At 43.3% G+C, this 17769-nt stretch overlaps 3 protein-coding genes across 3 annotated transcripts; 1 reads left to right on the plus strand and 2 right to left on the minus strand.

Annotated features, from left to right (window-relative positions):
* Positions 1 to 4989: 4989 nt before the first annotated feature.
* Positions 4990 to 5851, minus strand: SARC_04894 (hypothetical protein; the record flags this gene model as incomplete). Its single annotated transcript, XM_014301255.1, has 2 exons — positions 4990 to 5290; positions 5448 to 5851. The coding sequence occupies 2 exons, from the start codon at positions 5849 to 5851 to the stop codon at positions 4990 to 4992; spliced, it is 705 nt and encodes a 234-aa protein (XP_014156730.1).
* A 4418-nt stretch (positions 5852 to 10269) lies between these two features.
* Positions 10270 to 10836, plus strand: SARC_04895 (hypothetical protein; the record flags this gene model as incomplete). The annotated part of the gene is made up of 1 exon (XM_014301256.1): positions 10270 to 10836. The coding sequence occupies one exon, from the start codon at positions 10270 to 10272 to the stop codon at positions 10834 to 10836; it is 567 nt and encodes a 188-aa protein (XP_014156731.1).
* A 4444-nt stretch (positions 10837 to 15280) lies between these two features.
* On the minus strand, positions 15281 to 16209 carry SARC_04896 (hypothetical protein). The gene is made up of 2 exons (XM_014301257.1): positions 15959 to 16209; positions 15281 to 15564 (listed from the first exon to the last, which is right to left on the minus strand). Exons 1-2 carry the CDS (start codon positions 16139 to 16141, stop codon positions 15379 to 15381), a joined length of 369 nt encoding a protein of 122 aa, XP_014156732.1. The 5' UTR covers positions 16142 to 16209; the 3' UTR covers positions 15281 to 15378.
* Positions 16210 to 17769: the final 1560 nt, after the last annotated feature.

The raw sequence follows: 17769 nt of genomic DNA on the forward strand, positions 1-17769 counted from the left end.
ATATGTGTGTGTGTGTGTGTGGGTGGGTGTGATTTTGTGAAACAATACATAGGGTTGTAAGCGATCGCTCACGCTTGTATGCGAATGGATGATTGTTGTAGACATGCGGACCGGAGTCCGAGAATATCAGAGGATTGCCATGTGTATGAATGTATCGAAAATTAGGAACAGGCCCATCGCGAGTGTTGTAAATTACGATAGGGCCTTCTTACAGCTTGCGTTTTTGATTAAGCAACTAATGAAAGTCCCTTTCCTGTTGGTAAACTTGAGTTATACATCAGTTATTCTAGTAGCGAGTTGTGAAGTAACCGCATACCATATTCAGAATTGTATTGATCTGTTCGAGTGCTCGTTAATGGAATAGCTAGTCTTAACTCCGCCAACGATTGTCTTATCGGACTGGAATACTCTGTGGTTTACATATAGATATGTAAATATAAAGATTGATGATAAACTAAATAAGTGATAAGAGTCGTAAATGGACACGCAGTGCTTGCACGTGTACATAGTCAAAAAGCTTTTTTAGAAATATTACTTCCGTTTGTTTCTCGTTAAAACCAAAACGTTTAAACCCTCAACTTAGACTTTAACGTTTGTGTTCGTTACAGTTTTTATAACCATCGGGATTTGAGTGAGCATTTCTATCTTCTTTTCAGATAAAACGTTCACTGCAATGATACATACTTACACACACTCACGCACACGTATGCACACGTATGCACACACATGCACACGTACATACATACGCACACGCACGCGCACACTCGCATACGTTCACGCATACATGTGTACACACACACGCACGCACATAAATGGGCATACGAAAAAGCCTCTTGATTCCTGGCTCATGGATTGTTGTTGGTTGCATAAATACTTTTTACAAAAGCATGTACATGTAAAAGTATATATTAGTGTTAATATAATGTTAATATGGTGTTAAAATAGTGAATATAGATGATAAATGCTGCAGCAATACACACCAGACAGATACCGTTCAAAATATTGATTCCAACAACAGAGCTAGCCAAGCAGCAACCAATAAGTATCTTGTCCCGCTAGTAACGCACCTTTATTATCAGATGAATTGTAGACTCGAGCAGTAAATTTTGACTGCGCAAAGTTGATTATCGATTCAATATGCGAACTCAGAACTCGCGACTACAACCTGTATGATGACTGTCTTGCGTATACGCGTACTAAGATAATTCGCTGATATTCCTCGTATGTTGCTAGAACATTCTCAAGAACGTTAAATAAAAGTGGTAGTTATTGAAATCTTCGGCGTCACTCCGAACTTCATTTAATGTGCCTTGATTTGAACTCGATGCCGACGTGTGTATTCTATGTGCAGCCATGTCACGAAGGTATATGACAGACACATTAAGAGGTTTATGGTAGTATAAGACGCACAAATCATAGTGTCAGGACATACATGTGCAACTTTCGTATACTAAATGGATTTGAGGATGATTGTATACTCCAATAATTGAATCCGCAGACGAATACACAATCTACACATACTCCGTTATTCAAGGCATACACATGGTAGAACAATGATTTCCGTTTATTTTGTAACCTAAATGGACAGTATTCGCACGGGCTGCCAGAAAAGGTTCACTGTCCAGAACAGTATATAAAGTCGGGTATGCAAGCAGGGCCTAACAATCTCATGAGTTCATTCACCTACACAGATTTGTTGGTGTGCCTTAGTTATATTTGCTATTAGCGGTCGTATACAGAGGCCGGACAAGCTGTGGGTTGTAATTGTTGGCTGTCGCATCATGTGATAGCATATTGCTAATCTATTTCTGCAGTTGTAGAACAAGGGAAATTCACTAAAAGGATGTTCTCATGAAACTTACTGACCCGAGATATTGTATTCGCTATACATCATCAGAATTGCTTTAAATGCCCCGCACACGATGGCAATTCCGTACGTTCGTTGTTGTTCTTGTGTACGCACAAACTAGTTTAATAAATGCACAATCTCTCCGTAAATAGTACTTTTGCCGTATCATTCTTTGTGTAGAATCCATGCTTTCCTGTCTCTACCTGGATGAAAGTAATACGACATTCACGTTGTATCAATCCTCCGTATACTAAATATTGTATCTGATCCAGCCAAAAGTATATTTCTTTACATACATGTTTATTACATGCATCATATGACACGTGTAGTGGGATGTATAGTACTTTATATATCTGTCGGACAAAATATCTATTATTCAATCATCGCATATCAATCTTGCAAGAAGACTCCAAATGGTAGTCCTCCCTTGCGGCGGAGCTTTCTCTAAAAAATACCGGATGAGACAGGCAAACTGGTCTTCACGATTTGTGCACAATTTGTCATATATCCATTTCTACATGAGAGTTCACTGGGATCGATGACTATTGGATACAGGCTGCTATACCAGCCATTTAACTGCAGTTTGATACAGAGCGCAAGCGCGCCTGACCTAAATCCTTGTCAAAAAGGCAGTCGGGAGTACGACGGTACGACTGCTTCTAGCTTTGCACTGAAATGTTGCATTACTGACTTCGATTTTTTTACTGACAAAGTAGCACACACCGTCGGTGATGTGGATGTCACACTCAGTATATTCTTGGGGGTTTGTTGCCGTGCATAGCCAAGTTTGGCTTCCATTCCTGATTGATGAGACAGCAGGGAATTAGTGCTGCCGCAATCATGCGCTGGATTGTTGCAGTTGAATTCATGACTGATTTCGATGTTTAGTTGAAAAAGCAGTACACAACACTGTGGGTGATGTGACAGCCATGACAGCATATTCTCTGGGGATTGTTGCAGTTCGAAGCCATGCCTGGTTCGATCCCAAATTGATTTGGCAGCAGGGAATTGATGCTGCCGAAGGTGTTATCCAATTCCAGTCTTAAGCAACAATTTGCGCTGGAATGGAACATGGTCAGACTCCCTGAGCCCACGATGCAACACCATAGTTGTTGTTTCGCTGAAGACTGAGAATAACGTGACTCCGCTTCATATTTTTTATACTCGACAATTACAACATCAAATACATATATTTAAATAGCATAATGATTAATGCAACTGTGTGGCGCCTGTGGGCTGTGGATGATTGGTGTGTGGGGAGTCTGGGACTCTGGGGAGTGGCAGTGGGAAGTGAAGAGTGTTAACTGTAAAGCCTGGGCCTCACTGTCACCGCCTCACTGGCCTTGGTGGCCGGTGGGGAACTGGTGGGTATTGGACTGGTGAAAGACCGAAAGACAGTATTTAAAAATATTCTTTTATAAAAAAATTATTATCATCGCTATGTAGACTTTATGACGCAGGTGGTGATGTCATTATTAATGAACATTCGTATTGGTCCAATCTGATGTATCCTTGGCAAAATATAAAAGGCCAAAGGCCCACACCCAGGCCGTTTGGCTTTTTTTTTAATGTTATTTAAAAATAAAACCAAAAGGTATACGAACGTCGTATGACGGTGTGAGCTGTTTTTGGCCTGTGAGGCTGTGATTCCGTGAGTTTGTTATATGTATGTAAACTAGTTATTTTGCCTGCCTTTACCTTGTATAAAGTATAAACCTTGTCATCGGCTCATAGGCACATAGCCTTTGTATTGGGACAAAAACATGCCTATTTAGAATATAGTTGTGTATTTAAATATAAGGAAAATTGTGGGCGAACAATCTTGTAGCCATTGTAGCCTTCTAAATGAAACAGTAGCACATGACAATGTGCGCAATCGAACCCCCTAGTTAGGTTTATATATTGAGGAGAAGGATTTTAAACCTGGTCCCACACTTTGTTTAGAAAACATATGTTCTTGACTTCTCGCACTACATACTCGATTTTCGAAAATCCAGTCTTGAAGATCCACTGAAAATTCAATAATTTGAACCAATGAGATATGGGAATTCGAGCTAGAAACATAGCCTTCCGCTTTTGAACCAGAGCTTTCCGATTTCGAGTCGTAGTCTTCGGGTCTCTCTATGATGTTAGCGATGTATTATCAAGAACTATTAGCCTTCTGATCTATGGGACGGTATTATTTAAACTATACCAAACTATATTCTACTGTATATACATAATTAGTATGTATCAGTATATAGTGTATGTACTAAAATATAGAGAATGAATGATCTTTGACTAGACGCCACACACACATATCAATATTTATACATATTTATATATATATTATATATACATATATATATATATATATATATGTATATATATATAAGTGCCTTTAGGGGGTACGTACATCCCATGGTCTTTGAAACTTGGAATGAATTATGTCTGCGGTTAAACCATATCTACATTAGGAAGTTTGTTTGTAGGTAAGTTAGCTTCTACGTCTGCCTTGTCCTTGTATAGGCGTTTGCGAAACTTATTATTAAAAGCCTTCAAAACATGTGAATCATCGAATACCGATGGGGGTAGATCGTATTGTGCGCCGTCTGCAAACTCCGTCGTGTATTAAGTCATGTCCTCATGTTTGTACTTCCCAAGAAATGTTTTGAATTCGTAAAACATAGGAGATGTAGTAGCTTCATGTGTGTGACGAAGGATAATTTCTGTCGTCGGAATTTAATGTGATCGGCTATTAAGAGCACTTGAACCGTCAACATTGTTAACTTCGTGAGTTTCGCTATTGGAGTTGCGAGCCATGATGTTGGCTATATCGTCAACCTCAAACTCGACTATATTCTTCGGATCATTCCATCGCTTCTGTCTTCTTGAGTGCGATATCCTTTATCTCTCTCAAGCAAGGAAAGACGACATCTCTGTTATGACGCATCTTCTCTAACTATGGTAACACAGGGTCTTCCTGAGAATTCTTGCTGAAAGGTACTTGTAGTACACCAAACCGTTGTAGTTCACTATAATGTGATGCACCAGTGACTGAATCCGGTGTTTCGTTTATTTGTGTCTGTACTCAGTTAATTGAGTAAGGCCACATGTCATCGTCTAGAAACGCCCCACACATGAACAACTATCTTATCTAACTATGGTAACACATGGTCGTCCTGAGAATTCTTGCTGAAAGGTACTTGTAGTACACTATACCGTTGTAGTTCACTATAATGTGATGTACCAGTGACTGAATCCGGTGTCCTGTTCATTTGTGTCTGTACCCAGTTAATTGAGTAAGGCCACATGTCAGCATCATCTAGCAACGCTCCACACATGGACACCTTCATTTTTCTGTGTCGTACTTCATTCGCACCTTGTGTCTGAGGCTTATAAGGTACACCCATCTTGTGTGGCATGATCTCGCAACGAGTAAAAGTTTCGCCATGACGTCTCCTGTAAACCCACTACCGTTGTCAGTACATATATTAGCTGGCCAGCCGAAATCTGAGAGATATTTATATATCACTCAGCCACAGTTTGTGTTAATTTATCTTTCAGAGGATATAGTACGCTATATCTTGAAGCAACATCAAACACGTGACAGACATACTTATCTTTCGCGTTTGCGGACATGGGTAGCTCGACCAAATCAATGATAACCCTGCGCCACGGCTCGTCTTCTGATACGCTTCGCAATGGTGCATACCCGTAGTGCTTGATTCGTTTAATTTCGCAGTCATTGCATTCGTGATACACGTGAAATATATATTGCTTAAGCTTTGGGTGTACAATCCCGTACCTTTTGCAATCTTTCTCAGTCGTAACCTTATCCATGTATTTACGCGCATGATTCTGCCTTAGCCATTTCAGAATGTCTTCCTCTGATGAACTTGCTGTGTCAAAGTCTAGAGCTGAGGATTTCACTACTACATCACTTAGACTTGAAGACTCGTCTGGTCCAATCTCGCCTGAACGATCGGCCGTAGGAATTCTACTAGTGTTCGCCTTGTCCATTAGTTGATTTACACGGTCGTTTACATCTGAAAGATCGTTCATCAAATGCTTTGAATAACCTTGTCTCGGCTTCGTATGCAGTTGCTCTGTCAGAACGTATCTTCTTGTAGAATGCTTTCGTTAGCGATGAGTTCCTCTTTGATTCTTTAGGATCAGATCGGACCTCGGTAACGTATATTGCAGGTGGGTGCGTCGTCCCCGTCTCTCGTTGAGACATAAGTATCAAGAGTGGGGTCTTGGATTCTTCAACCTTACGCTTGAAGGTCTCAGATTGTCTCCAGACCTATTCGACATATGATTATATGTCTCCAAGGCGTCTTCTGGACTGCACGAGTACCCTCGTAGAGGAAAGTGTCTACCTCTCCATCCACATATATGGGCCCTCATTGTATCATTGATATCCACTGAGGGGGCCTTTTATCTGAATGTCTAAGGGGACGACACAACGTGATGATAGCATCTTGTATATGTACATAATTTAGCAACTGTGGTATCTACAACTACGGTGGATGCACCCATGCGTTCTCGTCTGTTAAGTCGAGTTGATTTGGAACGCATCACCGTCTGGATGTTCCAGAGTCCGGTATCTCAGCAGCTGCGCATTATGATGTGCTGCAAACATATCAATGGTATGTGGACCATATATGTTGTCTGTAATCTTGAACCACTTAGGATCGGCCATCCGATCCGTAGCTAGTACTCCCGGACCATCTTGTTGAAGTCCGTTACAAAGCGTGACAGCATATCCGGTAAGTGATTATGTTTTCCCCGTATATGTGTGATGCTAAACGAAAATTTCGCGATCGACTGACCGATTGTGAATTGGGTTTTATATCCTTTAAGTGTTGCAACGATTTCTGATCGCACTGTACATTGAAATGTGTACCGTATAGGTAGTCTTTAAAATGAGTGAGTGTAGTCATAATAGCTAATAGCTCTTGTTGCACCGTCGAGTAGTTGATTTGTGACGAATTCATAGCCTTGCTAAAGAATTGCACTTATCTTGGTTTCCCATCTATCATTTGATACAGCACGCCTCCTAACTCCATGTCGGATGCATCGGTAGCCACCATGAAGGGAACTCCATCTTTCGGCGGCTGGACTACTGGAGCTTGCTGAACCACTGTTTGAGCTGCTTAAAGGCATCATCACATTCTTTGGTCCACAACGCTCCTAATTTACCCTTGTGACAACGTAAATGCCCGAAAGACTTAAGATAGCTTGTCAAGTGTGGAACTCCATCTGACAGGACGTTGATGAATCCGCACATGCTATTAACGCCCTTGCCTGTAGTGGGGGTTCTCCAATCTAGCAACTGTTCGATCTTTCCGGGGTCGATCATAATACCATCCCCGGAGACTCGGTATCTCAACAGCTGTATCTCGTTTACACCAAACCTGTTGATTTTGTGCTTGTGCTTGTTAAGCCTAGGTAAAACTTCGTGCACAACTCAATCATACTCCTCTTTGTTCTCGGTAAACACCACAATATCATCGATATATACCTGTACATTGTCCATGTCTCTATACAGGTACCGCATGATCTGCTGAAAGAAGGCTGGCACCATATGTAGACCAAATGATGCTCCCTTGAACGAATACTGCTGTCCATCCCAAGTGAAGATAAAATACTTCCGGTGTGGTTTGTATATATTCATTTGGTGGTAGCCCTGCATCCAATCGATGGTCGAAAATATCTTCGCCCCTTCCATTCTTTTCAGCAATTCATTAGCTCTCGGTAAATGAAAATTGTGTGTATGAATAAGAGCGTTTATAGGGCTCATATCTAAGCACACGTGAACCTTCTTTAACATACCACCTGATTTAAACTGGTCTACCGCCAAGAGTGCAAGGTTAACTGGGGTCGGTTCGTAGTTGACTGCAATTACTCCGTCTTCTCGGACTACCTATTCGTGACACCATGCTACGTAGTTTCGCGTTGGACATTCCAACTTTTGTCGGGTCTAAGCTCACGTATACATTGCTGAATTTAAACTGAACCCAGTCGGTAATCTCGATCTTGTTATTCTCAGAGATAAAATCCTTTAGCTTCTTTGTAAATTGAGGTATCATTTCTCTCATAGTCTTAGAAGGCTTGTTTACAGGCTTCAGCAGATTGTCATCTGACTCGTCCTTCTGTGGGTCTATGTTTGTCGGTAAACCGGTAATCGTTATATCTAACAACAACATATCCCCCTTCGTCACTATTAAATCATAGTCTGGCAGAGCGTTACAGACGATTGCCTTTGTAACTGTTGTCCGTTGATCGATGAGGGTACACCTCAGATCTACGGCCATGACACGACACGTGATCTCTCTTTCGTCAGCTAGTTTTATCATTGTAGGTTCTGATTTACGAGTTACATAAGTTATCTTACAGAATCTCGATGATATACATAGAATTCGCGAGCCCGGATCCAACAACACTTTTATTTCATGCCCATTAACTTGTACATCTAGAATGACGCGCTCATCTTGCGGCGTATCCTTCTGTTTCAGTGCCAAGATCCGGTAAGATTGTCACTTAACATCTACTTTCGGTTGCACCATACACATGTGTTTGTGGTAACCTCCAGTCCCTGCGCAGTCTGCACACTTCGTAATAAAATGTTTACATTTCTTTGCGTGCCTGCCATTCCAGCGTCCATTCGGCTCATGTTGGGTCATGCGCCAGCTGCAATCTGTCTCAGCACAGTCCCTGATCTCCTTGTACTTCGGTTTAGGAGGTTCGACCGCCTGAGCAGATTTGTTACCCAAGGTCCCGCGAGTATTGACATTGTTCATGTAACCATCAGTACTTTGTACAGGCTTGTTCTTTTGGCCACCACTGTCCCCACCTTTGTTCCCTGTATTATTTCCCGTTCCCGTATGAGAGTCTCGACCATTACCTGGTCCTCCATTCACGTTCGGTACAACCTTCTTACTCGGCTGTATCAATTTCACCACAGAACTCGGGCGTTTTGAAAATGTCTGTTCTACTCTCGAATAAAATTCAGTTCATGTCAAGTCGGCGAGTTTCATGGTACCATAGGTTGGTCCTTCAATTGAAATCTCACGTACCTTGTCTGGATACGATAGGTGCATGTCTGCGTACAATATCTCTTGGTCTTTTCGGTGAACAGCCGACCAAAAGATTGTTTGTACCCACAACACGCACATGCTCAACCTGTCGGCTGACATTTTTTGTGTCTGAGCACGTGATATATGGGTGTCCAGTTCCAAGAGGTAGTGTGTCACTGGTGTCCCTTCATCCAGTGGTACCATGATAGATACCAACAGTTCCAGTCGGGGGTCTGTTGAGAACAGATGGCCTATCATCTCACTTTGCTCTTTCCACGTTTTCAGCTTTGTCACAGAAGCCTTCGCCTTCTCCAACTTACTATACATATAAGATGATGGCTTAAAACTCTGTTGCGCGGCCTCGAACCAAAGGTTCTTACGTAGATTTGCAGGAAGCATGATTTGACCGAATTCCTTCAAAGATCTCGACAATAACGCTAAGTCACTCGTATCAATAGGGCCTTCCCGTCTTTTCGATCAGGACGATACGTAGTGGGTAATATACCTATGTCCTTGACAAACGTCTTGTTGTCCACAGTCTTTCTAGCGTGTATGATGCGTAGCTCCGTATTGATCTTGGATTGAAAGTGCCTTGCCATTGTCATCCGCAAACTGGCTTGCTCAATCTTCCCCTGATCCATTGCTAGCGTCGCCTCTTTTTTTGCATCAAGCATCCGAGCAGTGAAATCAGCAATCTTCCTGTCACTCTCCGAAATCTCGTCAATAGGTGCGTCCGTCTTCTTCATGCCATGTAGTCACTGATCATCTCCTTCGTCATCAAGCCATCGCCTTCGTAGTCTTGGACGGTTTCAAACGCTTGGTGGACGCCGACTGGTAATCGGGTCCCGAAAAATCTGGTTCCTCGAACTCTGGCGATGATTGATTCTCATCCCCATTAGAGCTTTTCACGAAAAGAAGGTGGAAATCCATTTGAAATTGACTCGATTGGTTTCGGAAGCCCAATCTTAATCAAAACCCTGGGTAAGTTTAGACAATTCCAATACTGGATTTCTGATCAAGGACACTTGAATACGACGATGCATGTGCAGGAGGCCACGAAAAATATTCAACTCATTCAAGAGCAACTCCGCCAACTCCGTGAATTGTCACTGGCGGATATTGACACGTCTACGCCCCTTGACAGTGGACGATGATTTCGCTGAGACTTAGGCCGCACCAACAGTGCAACAACATTGGGCTCCTAAATACCCAACGCAGGCAGGGTCGACACCAACCGACCAGATACTTGACAGCGGGGTTAACAACATGAGGCAAATTAGCCCGGTGAAGCGCAGAATTGGCCGCATGAAGATCGTACCTCAAGTGGCTTCTTAGGGTTTTTCTACTCGCAGAGAGCAGATGTTGAAGAACGCTCAAAATCGAGCACAGACAATTCCGACCCCTGATGAGATTCCAGCTGATTTTTGTGATCCGAATTGGGATCAGGTATCGACAACTTTGGTGAAATCGCCTGGCAGATTTTTTTTTGAAACCTGCGGGTTTGCACTTGGACATGGACACACTTCGGAATTCAGTTCTTTTAATGCCTTCCACAGAATGATGAAATCTCCGCAGCAACAGATGAACCAGGGTCACGTGGCAACGAACTTATTTCGTGACAAGTTGCAACATCACCGTCGCCCACGATCAGAAGAGTTACAGGAGAATTGTCAGGATACGGCGAATGTTCCTATTGATACAATTGCATATCGCAAACACTTTCCTGTTCATCACGACCGCTACTTGGAAGACCCACAGGCGATGCAACGTTATAAGCGTTCGGAACCTACGGAACCTAGCTGCATCGACAGCAGCCGAGATGAAGATGCAAGTTTTCAACTGACTCAACGGATGATGCATGCAGAAGCAGAAGGACGCATAGACAAAGCGTGCGCTGCAGGGTCTAATTCGTGCGTCATCAAATGAGACTCTGAAGACGTGCTCAGCAACGGTCGACAAACGAACACCGAAGGAATGGACGCCCAACCCACAGGGCAACTATTATTTGGATAATCCGAAGAAAATACAGTTGCATGCCTTTATCTTGGACTGGCACAAGAATGCGCGATACCATAAGCTAGAATCGATTCATATGCAAATGGGTTTACACCGAGCTCTACAGCATGAAGGGGCTCCTAAGGCGCGATTGGATTTTATTGTGGAGAACGAGCAAAATAGCAGTCTATGACATTTGAGGATGCCATCGCTTTTATTGTACGCACACAGGAACAAGACCTGCATACCGCCAGGTGTTAGCGTGCATGAAGCTGAAGCCATAGGTTCCGCTTGATACTCAGATTCGTGATTTTAAACGCAAGGTTGAGTTCATGGAAATACGACAGTATAAGAACCCCCTACAGGTATACCACAACCATGGTATACCTAATCTTATACGCCAAGCTGCAGGTGGGGCATACTACCGTGATACTCTTCGAATGCATCCACATTGGCGAAACTGCTCGTCTGAGAAGATGCGTGATGTATTCCGTGTGAACATGACAAAGCAGAAGAAAATCGCCAGGACAAGCTCTCGCGACCACAACGAATTCCGAGGAACTCGCGAGCACGTTCAAATTTACGTACGGAGGTGAATACACGCGCTAACCCGCATGCACCGCCTACGTTGAACCCACATGTTCGTTGTCGATCATGTGAGCAGAACATTCCGCCGGGACCAGGACATGCAAGTCGATGTCCTAACTTACAACGACTACCGGTCCAGGCTGGCACAGGTAGCCGTGCACAACATGGTAGGGCTACAGTTTAACGTACATCGGCCACAAGCACATCGACACGCGGACTCACGGATCAGGTACTAATTTCCGGCCTCGTGTTAGCTTAAGGGACGGTGATATCGTGCCTGATCAACCACGAACCGTGTATATGTTACTATACAAGTGTACGGACATGACATGCGCACCCTTATTGACACGGGAGCCAACCGTTCAGTCATCACTCAGGCATCCGCTGCTAAGGCACACTTTTCTATTACACTACCGGCCAAGGATAGTTACATATATTTGGCGGACAAAGCCTTCCGGACTCCACGATTGGGCAAAACACAAGCAACAAAGGTCCAGTACGGGTCAGCTACTACTGAGGGTTGTACGTTTGAACTTATGAACCTACTAGATGACATTGATATAATACTGGGTATGGATATTATGGGAGAGTTGGGATTAGGTTTAACCGGATTAGTATCTCCATTCCCAGAGATTAATCGTAATGTTATGGATGAACTACTGGAACCGATTAATCTTCGAATGGCCCCAGACTTGTCCGAGCCAGATGACGTACGACAACGCTTACGCCAATACCTGGATGCTAATGATACAATTCCGGATGCGGCTCGCAGTACACTCCCGGGTAATGAAGTGTCACTCCCTATACCTCGAGATAAATTCTTGGGCTTACGTCGGTAGACAAGAAACTTTGTACAAACCACATGTAACAAAGCAAGTGCACAAATAGGAACACAAATTGGTCACCAATCGTCGAACATCTGTGTCGATTGTTAACCTCCCATTGTTGGCAGTACCATTATTCACACTGTCGGGAGAACTTATCAAAGTGCGGGTGTGCTTGGACCTACGGCAGATCAACGCTCTTATTCCGGGATATCAATTTACACTTCCGAAGGTTAACGAGATCATCAGCAACTTGAAGGGCAAGCGGTACTTTACCACGTTAGATTTATCGGCCGCCTACCATCGTTTACCGGTGCACTTCCATTCGCAGCACATGTTTTCGTTTACATGAGACAGTCAGCAATACTCGTTCACGTCGGCTCTCTTTGGGTTGACGACACTCACGTCACAATTTCAACGCACAATCAGCAATCTGATGACGTAACTGGACGTGCAATGCTATGTTGATGATCTAATAATTGCGTCAGACGACTAAGAGGAGCACATCGCTACGGTTCAAGAGGTCATTCGACGCCTGACGGGAGAACAACTTCAAACTTAATCAGAAGAAATATCACTTTGCTGTGCGAGAGGTGATGGTCCTGGGAAAGAAGATATCAGCTAAAGGGATTGATGTGGATCATGAGAAACAGCAACGTTTAATTGACTGGCAAATTCCACGGTGTCAGAGGAATATTGCTTCTGCGTTAGGATTGGCAAACTTTCTATATGAGCATTTACCTAACTTTGCATATAAAGTGGCTCCACTCCGAACGTTTTCTAAACTTAAGCCAAAGGATCCCATTAGGGATCGTTGGAAGCCAGAACATCAATTGGCGTGGGATCAAATGAAGGAGACTAGCGTGTCGGCAGCCCGGTTGAATTTTCCTGTTGGTGGTGTACCACTTGAGTTAGAAACGGATGCAAGCGATAATGGTATTGGTGGAGCATTGTTTCAATTGATTGACGGATGCAAACATTACCTGGTGTTCTTCTCGAAGACTCTCAACAAGGCACAACAGGCATATGCAACCCCGATGAAAGAGTTATTAGCACTTACCTATGCTCTGGTTCACTTTCATGACCATCTCATTAGGCAGCGGTTTACTGTGCACACAGATTATAAGGCTCTCATATACATGAACACTCAGCTGAAATTGAATAGTATGTCGCAGCGGTGGCATCACATCATTGCACAGTTCAATTTTACTATTACACATGTACCTGGAGAACTAAACAAGTTACCAGACATGTGGAGTCGTGTTCATGAGGACACGGCGGATATCAACTACCCCGCGGTGTTCTATACATCATGTTGGAAGTTGTTTTCGGATTTCTTTGACCAGGTCCAGAAACATTTTGGACCTAACGACCCGTTACTTATCCCACGTACAGCTCACACATTCTTGAAGGACGGCTCACAGGCTTGTGGTAAATACCCGTGGGAGCATACTATCGTGTTACGTACTGGCCCTCCATCTGGGTACAAAGTCAATCCATCGTTTTGATGTGACCTAGGTCTGGAGGTACATGTATGTGAAGACGCTAGTACACGTTATCAGGAAGATTGGGCACAACCGTTGATGACTAAACGAAGGCGACAGATCGCTACAAAAGTTCCTGAAATATGAGCTTGATGTGGCGTCGGGACCCCCAATTTACGGGTGATACCTGCGAAGGATGCAAAAACAGTGGCGGCAGAGTTAGTGCCAGTATTTGGTGAGCATGGATTTCCTCGTAAGATTCAGAGTGACTAGGGTACCGAATTTGTGAACAATACCGTGAAATTCAATACGCGAGCGTTGGGCATTATACACAAGACGTCCCAACCATACTGCCCTCAAACGTTGGGTGCGGCAGAACGCCGACATAAAGAAATTCACAAATGTGTGCGCGCATTGTGTGTTGGTTGTCCGGAGTTGTGGGACGAACGGTTACCGTTCACTATGTTATACCAGAACCTTAGGATATCACGACGTCACAAGTCAGCACCATTCAGCGTTTAATTTGGTCGACGACATGTCCCGTTTGCAAACATGACTGATGACTTACCTGATCATATTCCTACGACGAATGATGCATGGCTAAAGAGGTTGGATGACTTGGAGAAGACCATCCTGCCAAAACTACATCAGGCTTCAGATGCGCAAGTTTGATATGATTGAATTTAAGACTGGGGACGTCGTTATGATACTCCCATAGGGAGCGACGACCAAAGCCATGAAGCTATTGCTTGATCCCTACGTGATTCATAGTCGGGAAAATCAGAGGTACCATCTGCGAGCGAAAGATGGCAGCAAGCCGCCTGAGTTCAGAGACCGACTTGTGTATGTGGAGATTATTAGGCTTGTACATCGGGTTACGGAACCACTATTGGATGAATCTCGATGGAGAGAGGGAGGCTCGACATTTCGATACATCATATCGGACTGTCATAATGAGGCGACTCAACAATCGGAATACTTGGTACATTGGTTGGAAGGCTCTCCTACATGGTGACAGCCGATGGCTTCGACGATCCCAATGTCGTGCCTGCATACCTCTCTCGTACACCTCTATCGCATACCTCTCTCGTACACCTCTATCGCACACCTTTCTCGCACACCTCTATCGCACACCTCTATCGCACACCTCTCTGGCATACCAAAATCGCACACCTCTCTTGCACACCGGGGGAGCAGCATAGTACCGAAGTACTTGATTTTCCCCTCGTTGCCCGGCCCTACCAATATAGATATCTGCCACCCCCACCTCGTTGTTCCCCTTATGGCGGGGCATCCATACTGACTATTCGACCAAAGTTTCTGTAATTCTTTCTCATGGTATTCGTCATCCAAAGAACACATTTTAGAACATTGGTCGCTTTGTCGTGCAGAGTTCGTACATACAGGTGCAGGTCCATAGATTGCGCCAATTTGAAGAAGTTGAGAAAGTCGCTTTTGAGGTGAGCATTAGAGGTGAGCATTAGAGAAGGGCATTACAGGGTGGCATTAGAGGGTGGCATTCGAATGGTTACTATATTTTTGAAGTGATATTTTAGTATCGTGTATGCGTACAAACCCTAAAATACATACGCGTTCATTGCTTCTTCACATTCCGACATCTTCACAAACTCCTCGATGCACTCGTCTGATATTTCCTCACCAGGTGCAAAAACGCTTGACCTTTTTATATAAGACGGTAAGGTCTTAACGTCGTCAAAGAGTTGCTTGCTCATCTTATATCTTATGGCGTGTTTGATCGCGTTCTGAATTTGAATGCATGCATAAATAAGCTCATATTTAGCATGTGACAGGTTATCTAAACTAAGTATGCGAAGTATGGTGTGTCATAAAACTATAAAACAAATCATCATGACATAAGAATCCTGATAGAATTTACGACACAGATGTTATGTATAGTCTGGGCTGTAACGGATACTTCCGATGGATGCAGCGACAGTATGTACTTTCGGAACTCGTTCGTCGGACATTTCCGCATGGTCATGGTAACTAGGACGCTCTTCGTCTGTATATATATAATTTGTTATTGAATTGTTTTTGAGTTCATCTCATTTGAACTCTTCCTCTCTAGCACACCTCTGTTAAACATCTTTATATTCCATATAAAATATACCTTTTCTGAATACATTAGTTACTTACCTCGTTTCCAAAGTTTTCCCATTTGAACAGTTTCCCACTTGTTACAAATGATACAGTTGCTTGTTCATCACTGGAGTTGCACCCTCCAGTGTGTAATAAATGATGGGCGCCTGACGTCATCCAACCGTTATATTTCTCACCACTCTTAAATGGAGTTTTCTTAAAACCTGGCGGTGCGTCCATGTGCACAAAGTTAAGCTAAATGCATAAAACATTATTAAGTTAGTCATAGCAGTTAACTTCGAGGCGGGCGAGAGAGGGGCGCTTAACTTGGAGGGGAGCAAGAGAGGGGCGCTTAACTTGGGAGGGGAGCAAGAGTGGGGCGCATAAGTTGGAGGGAGGCAAGAGTGGGGCGCATAAATAGCCCTACCCTGAATTTGCAGTCACATTTTATGGAACGCCTGATGCGTTGTTTTGGTGCTTGGTGAGTTTTCTGCTCTGTTTTACATCTTCTCTTTTCTGGGCGATTCCTCAATTTTTCGGTAGAACCGTTTCTGTTGCAAGTCAGTACCCCTTTACCTCGTTTCAAGTCTGCGCCGCTACATGGCACCACTCCCATTTTGGCAGCAAGAGTATCGCAAAACAACTTTGCCGGAGTTTATATGCACGTAAATTTTTTCATTACCTACTTCTTTCCCGCCCTTTCTACTGGACTTTCTAACGCAATAAATGCTTTCTAGGTGTTTACAGTAAGAGGTGCACGAGTGTTGGGTATATTCAGCGGGGGGCGAGAATGCTAGGCATAGCGATGGGAGGCATTATTGGTGGCATAGCATCCGGGTGTGAGAATGTTAGGCATAGTGGCCGGAGTCTTAAGGGTTCCCATTTAGAACAATATACCCTACAACCTTAAGATCGGACAATTTAGAACAATAGACCCTACAACCTTGAAATCGGACTATACAAAACCTAACATACTGGTATATGTACGATCGTCTGCTGATTTCACGGGCGTGAAACGCGAAGAAAACCCGTTGGTATATGTACTGCTACACGCACATCTGGAAAGTCAATAAGAAATATCCGTGAAACGAGTACATATTCACAGGTACGGAATGCTATTTATCTACGAATACGGCCAGAATCAGGCTGAGCGCCTTCTCTACTACGAGTCTGTTTGCGGCAACGTTGGCTTTGAATTGATCCCACGTGAGTTCGGAACCAGTTAAGCCGTTGCACATGTTATCGACCATGGCAAGCACGGCATAGGGTATCTGAGGGGATATAAAAAAGGAATAGTAAAAAACGAGGTGTATAGCCATCACGACCGTTGTAATCATACAATAGGCCTAAGACCCACACAGGTGTGTACATAACATAAGTATGGGTAGGTGTGTTTACTGGTACTACGAGCTAGATCTCATACTACTCACCTATTATAACTGATACTGCACTAGTGGGTACTTGGCGATGCTTTATCTTAAATGATGTGGGGCAAGCCAGTCCCTTGTATATGTCGTTCATAGCACAACGCCGGACACAATCGAAAGCCTGATGAGCACTCACAAAATGATACGAAAGACAACTACTTCCAAAATTGCCGTTTGTAAATAGTTGACTATATACTATTTGAAAACACAACAGCAATAAATTTGCAGCCAAATGTTCTGAACAGATAAAAGTCAAGTCACGGTCCACGTTGGCACACGAGCACATCGGTCTCTACTCCGGATTAATATTTCATCTATAAACTAGATACGCATATATTTACATATGTACATATACATGTATATACATGTATATACATGTATATATATATATATATATATATATATATATATATATATATTATATATATATATATATATATA

The sequence above is a fragment of the Sphaeroforma arctica genome (assembly GCF_001186125.1).
Source record: "Sphaeroforma arctica JP610 unplaced genomic scaffold supercont1.292, whole genome shotgun sequence".
Taxonomy (NCBI): Eukaryota; class Ichthyosporea; order Ichthyophonida; genus Sphaeroforma; species Sphaeroforma arctica.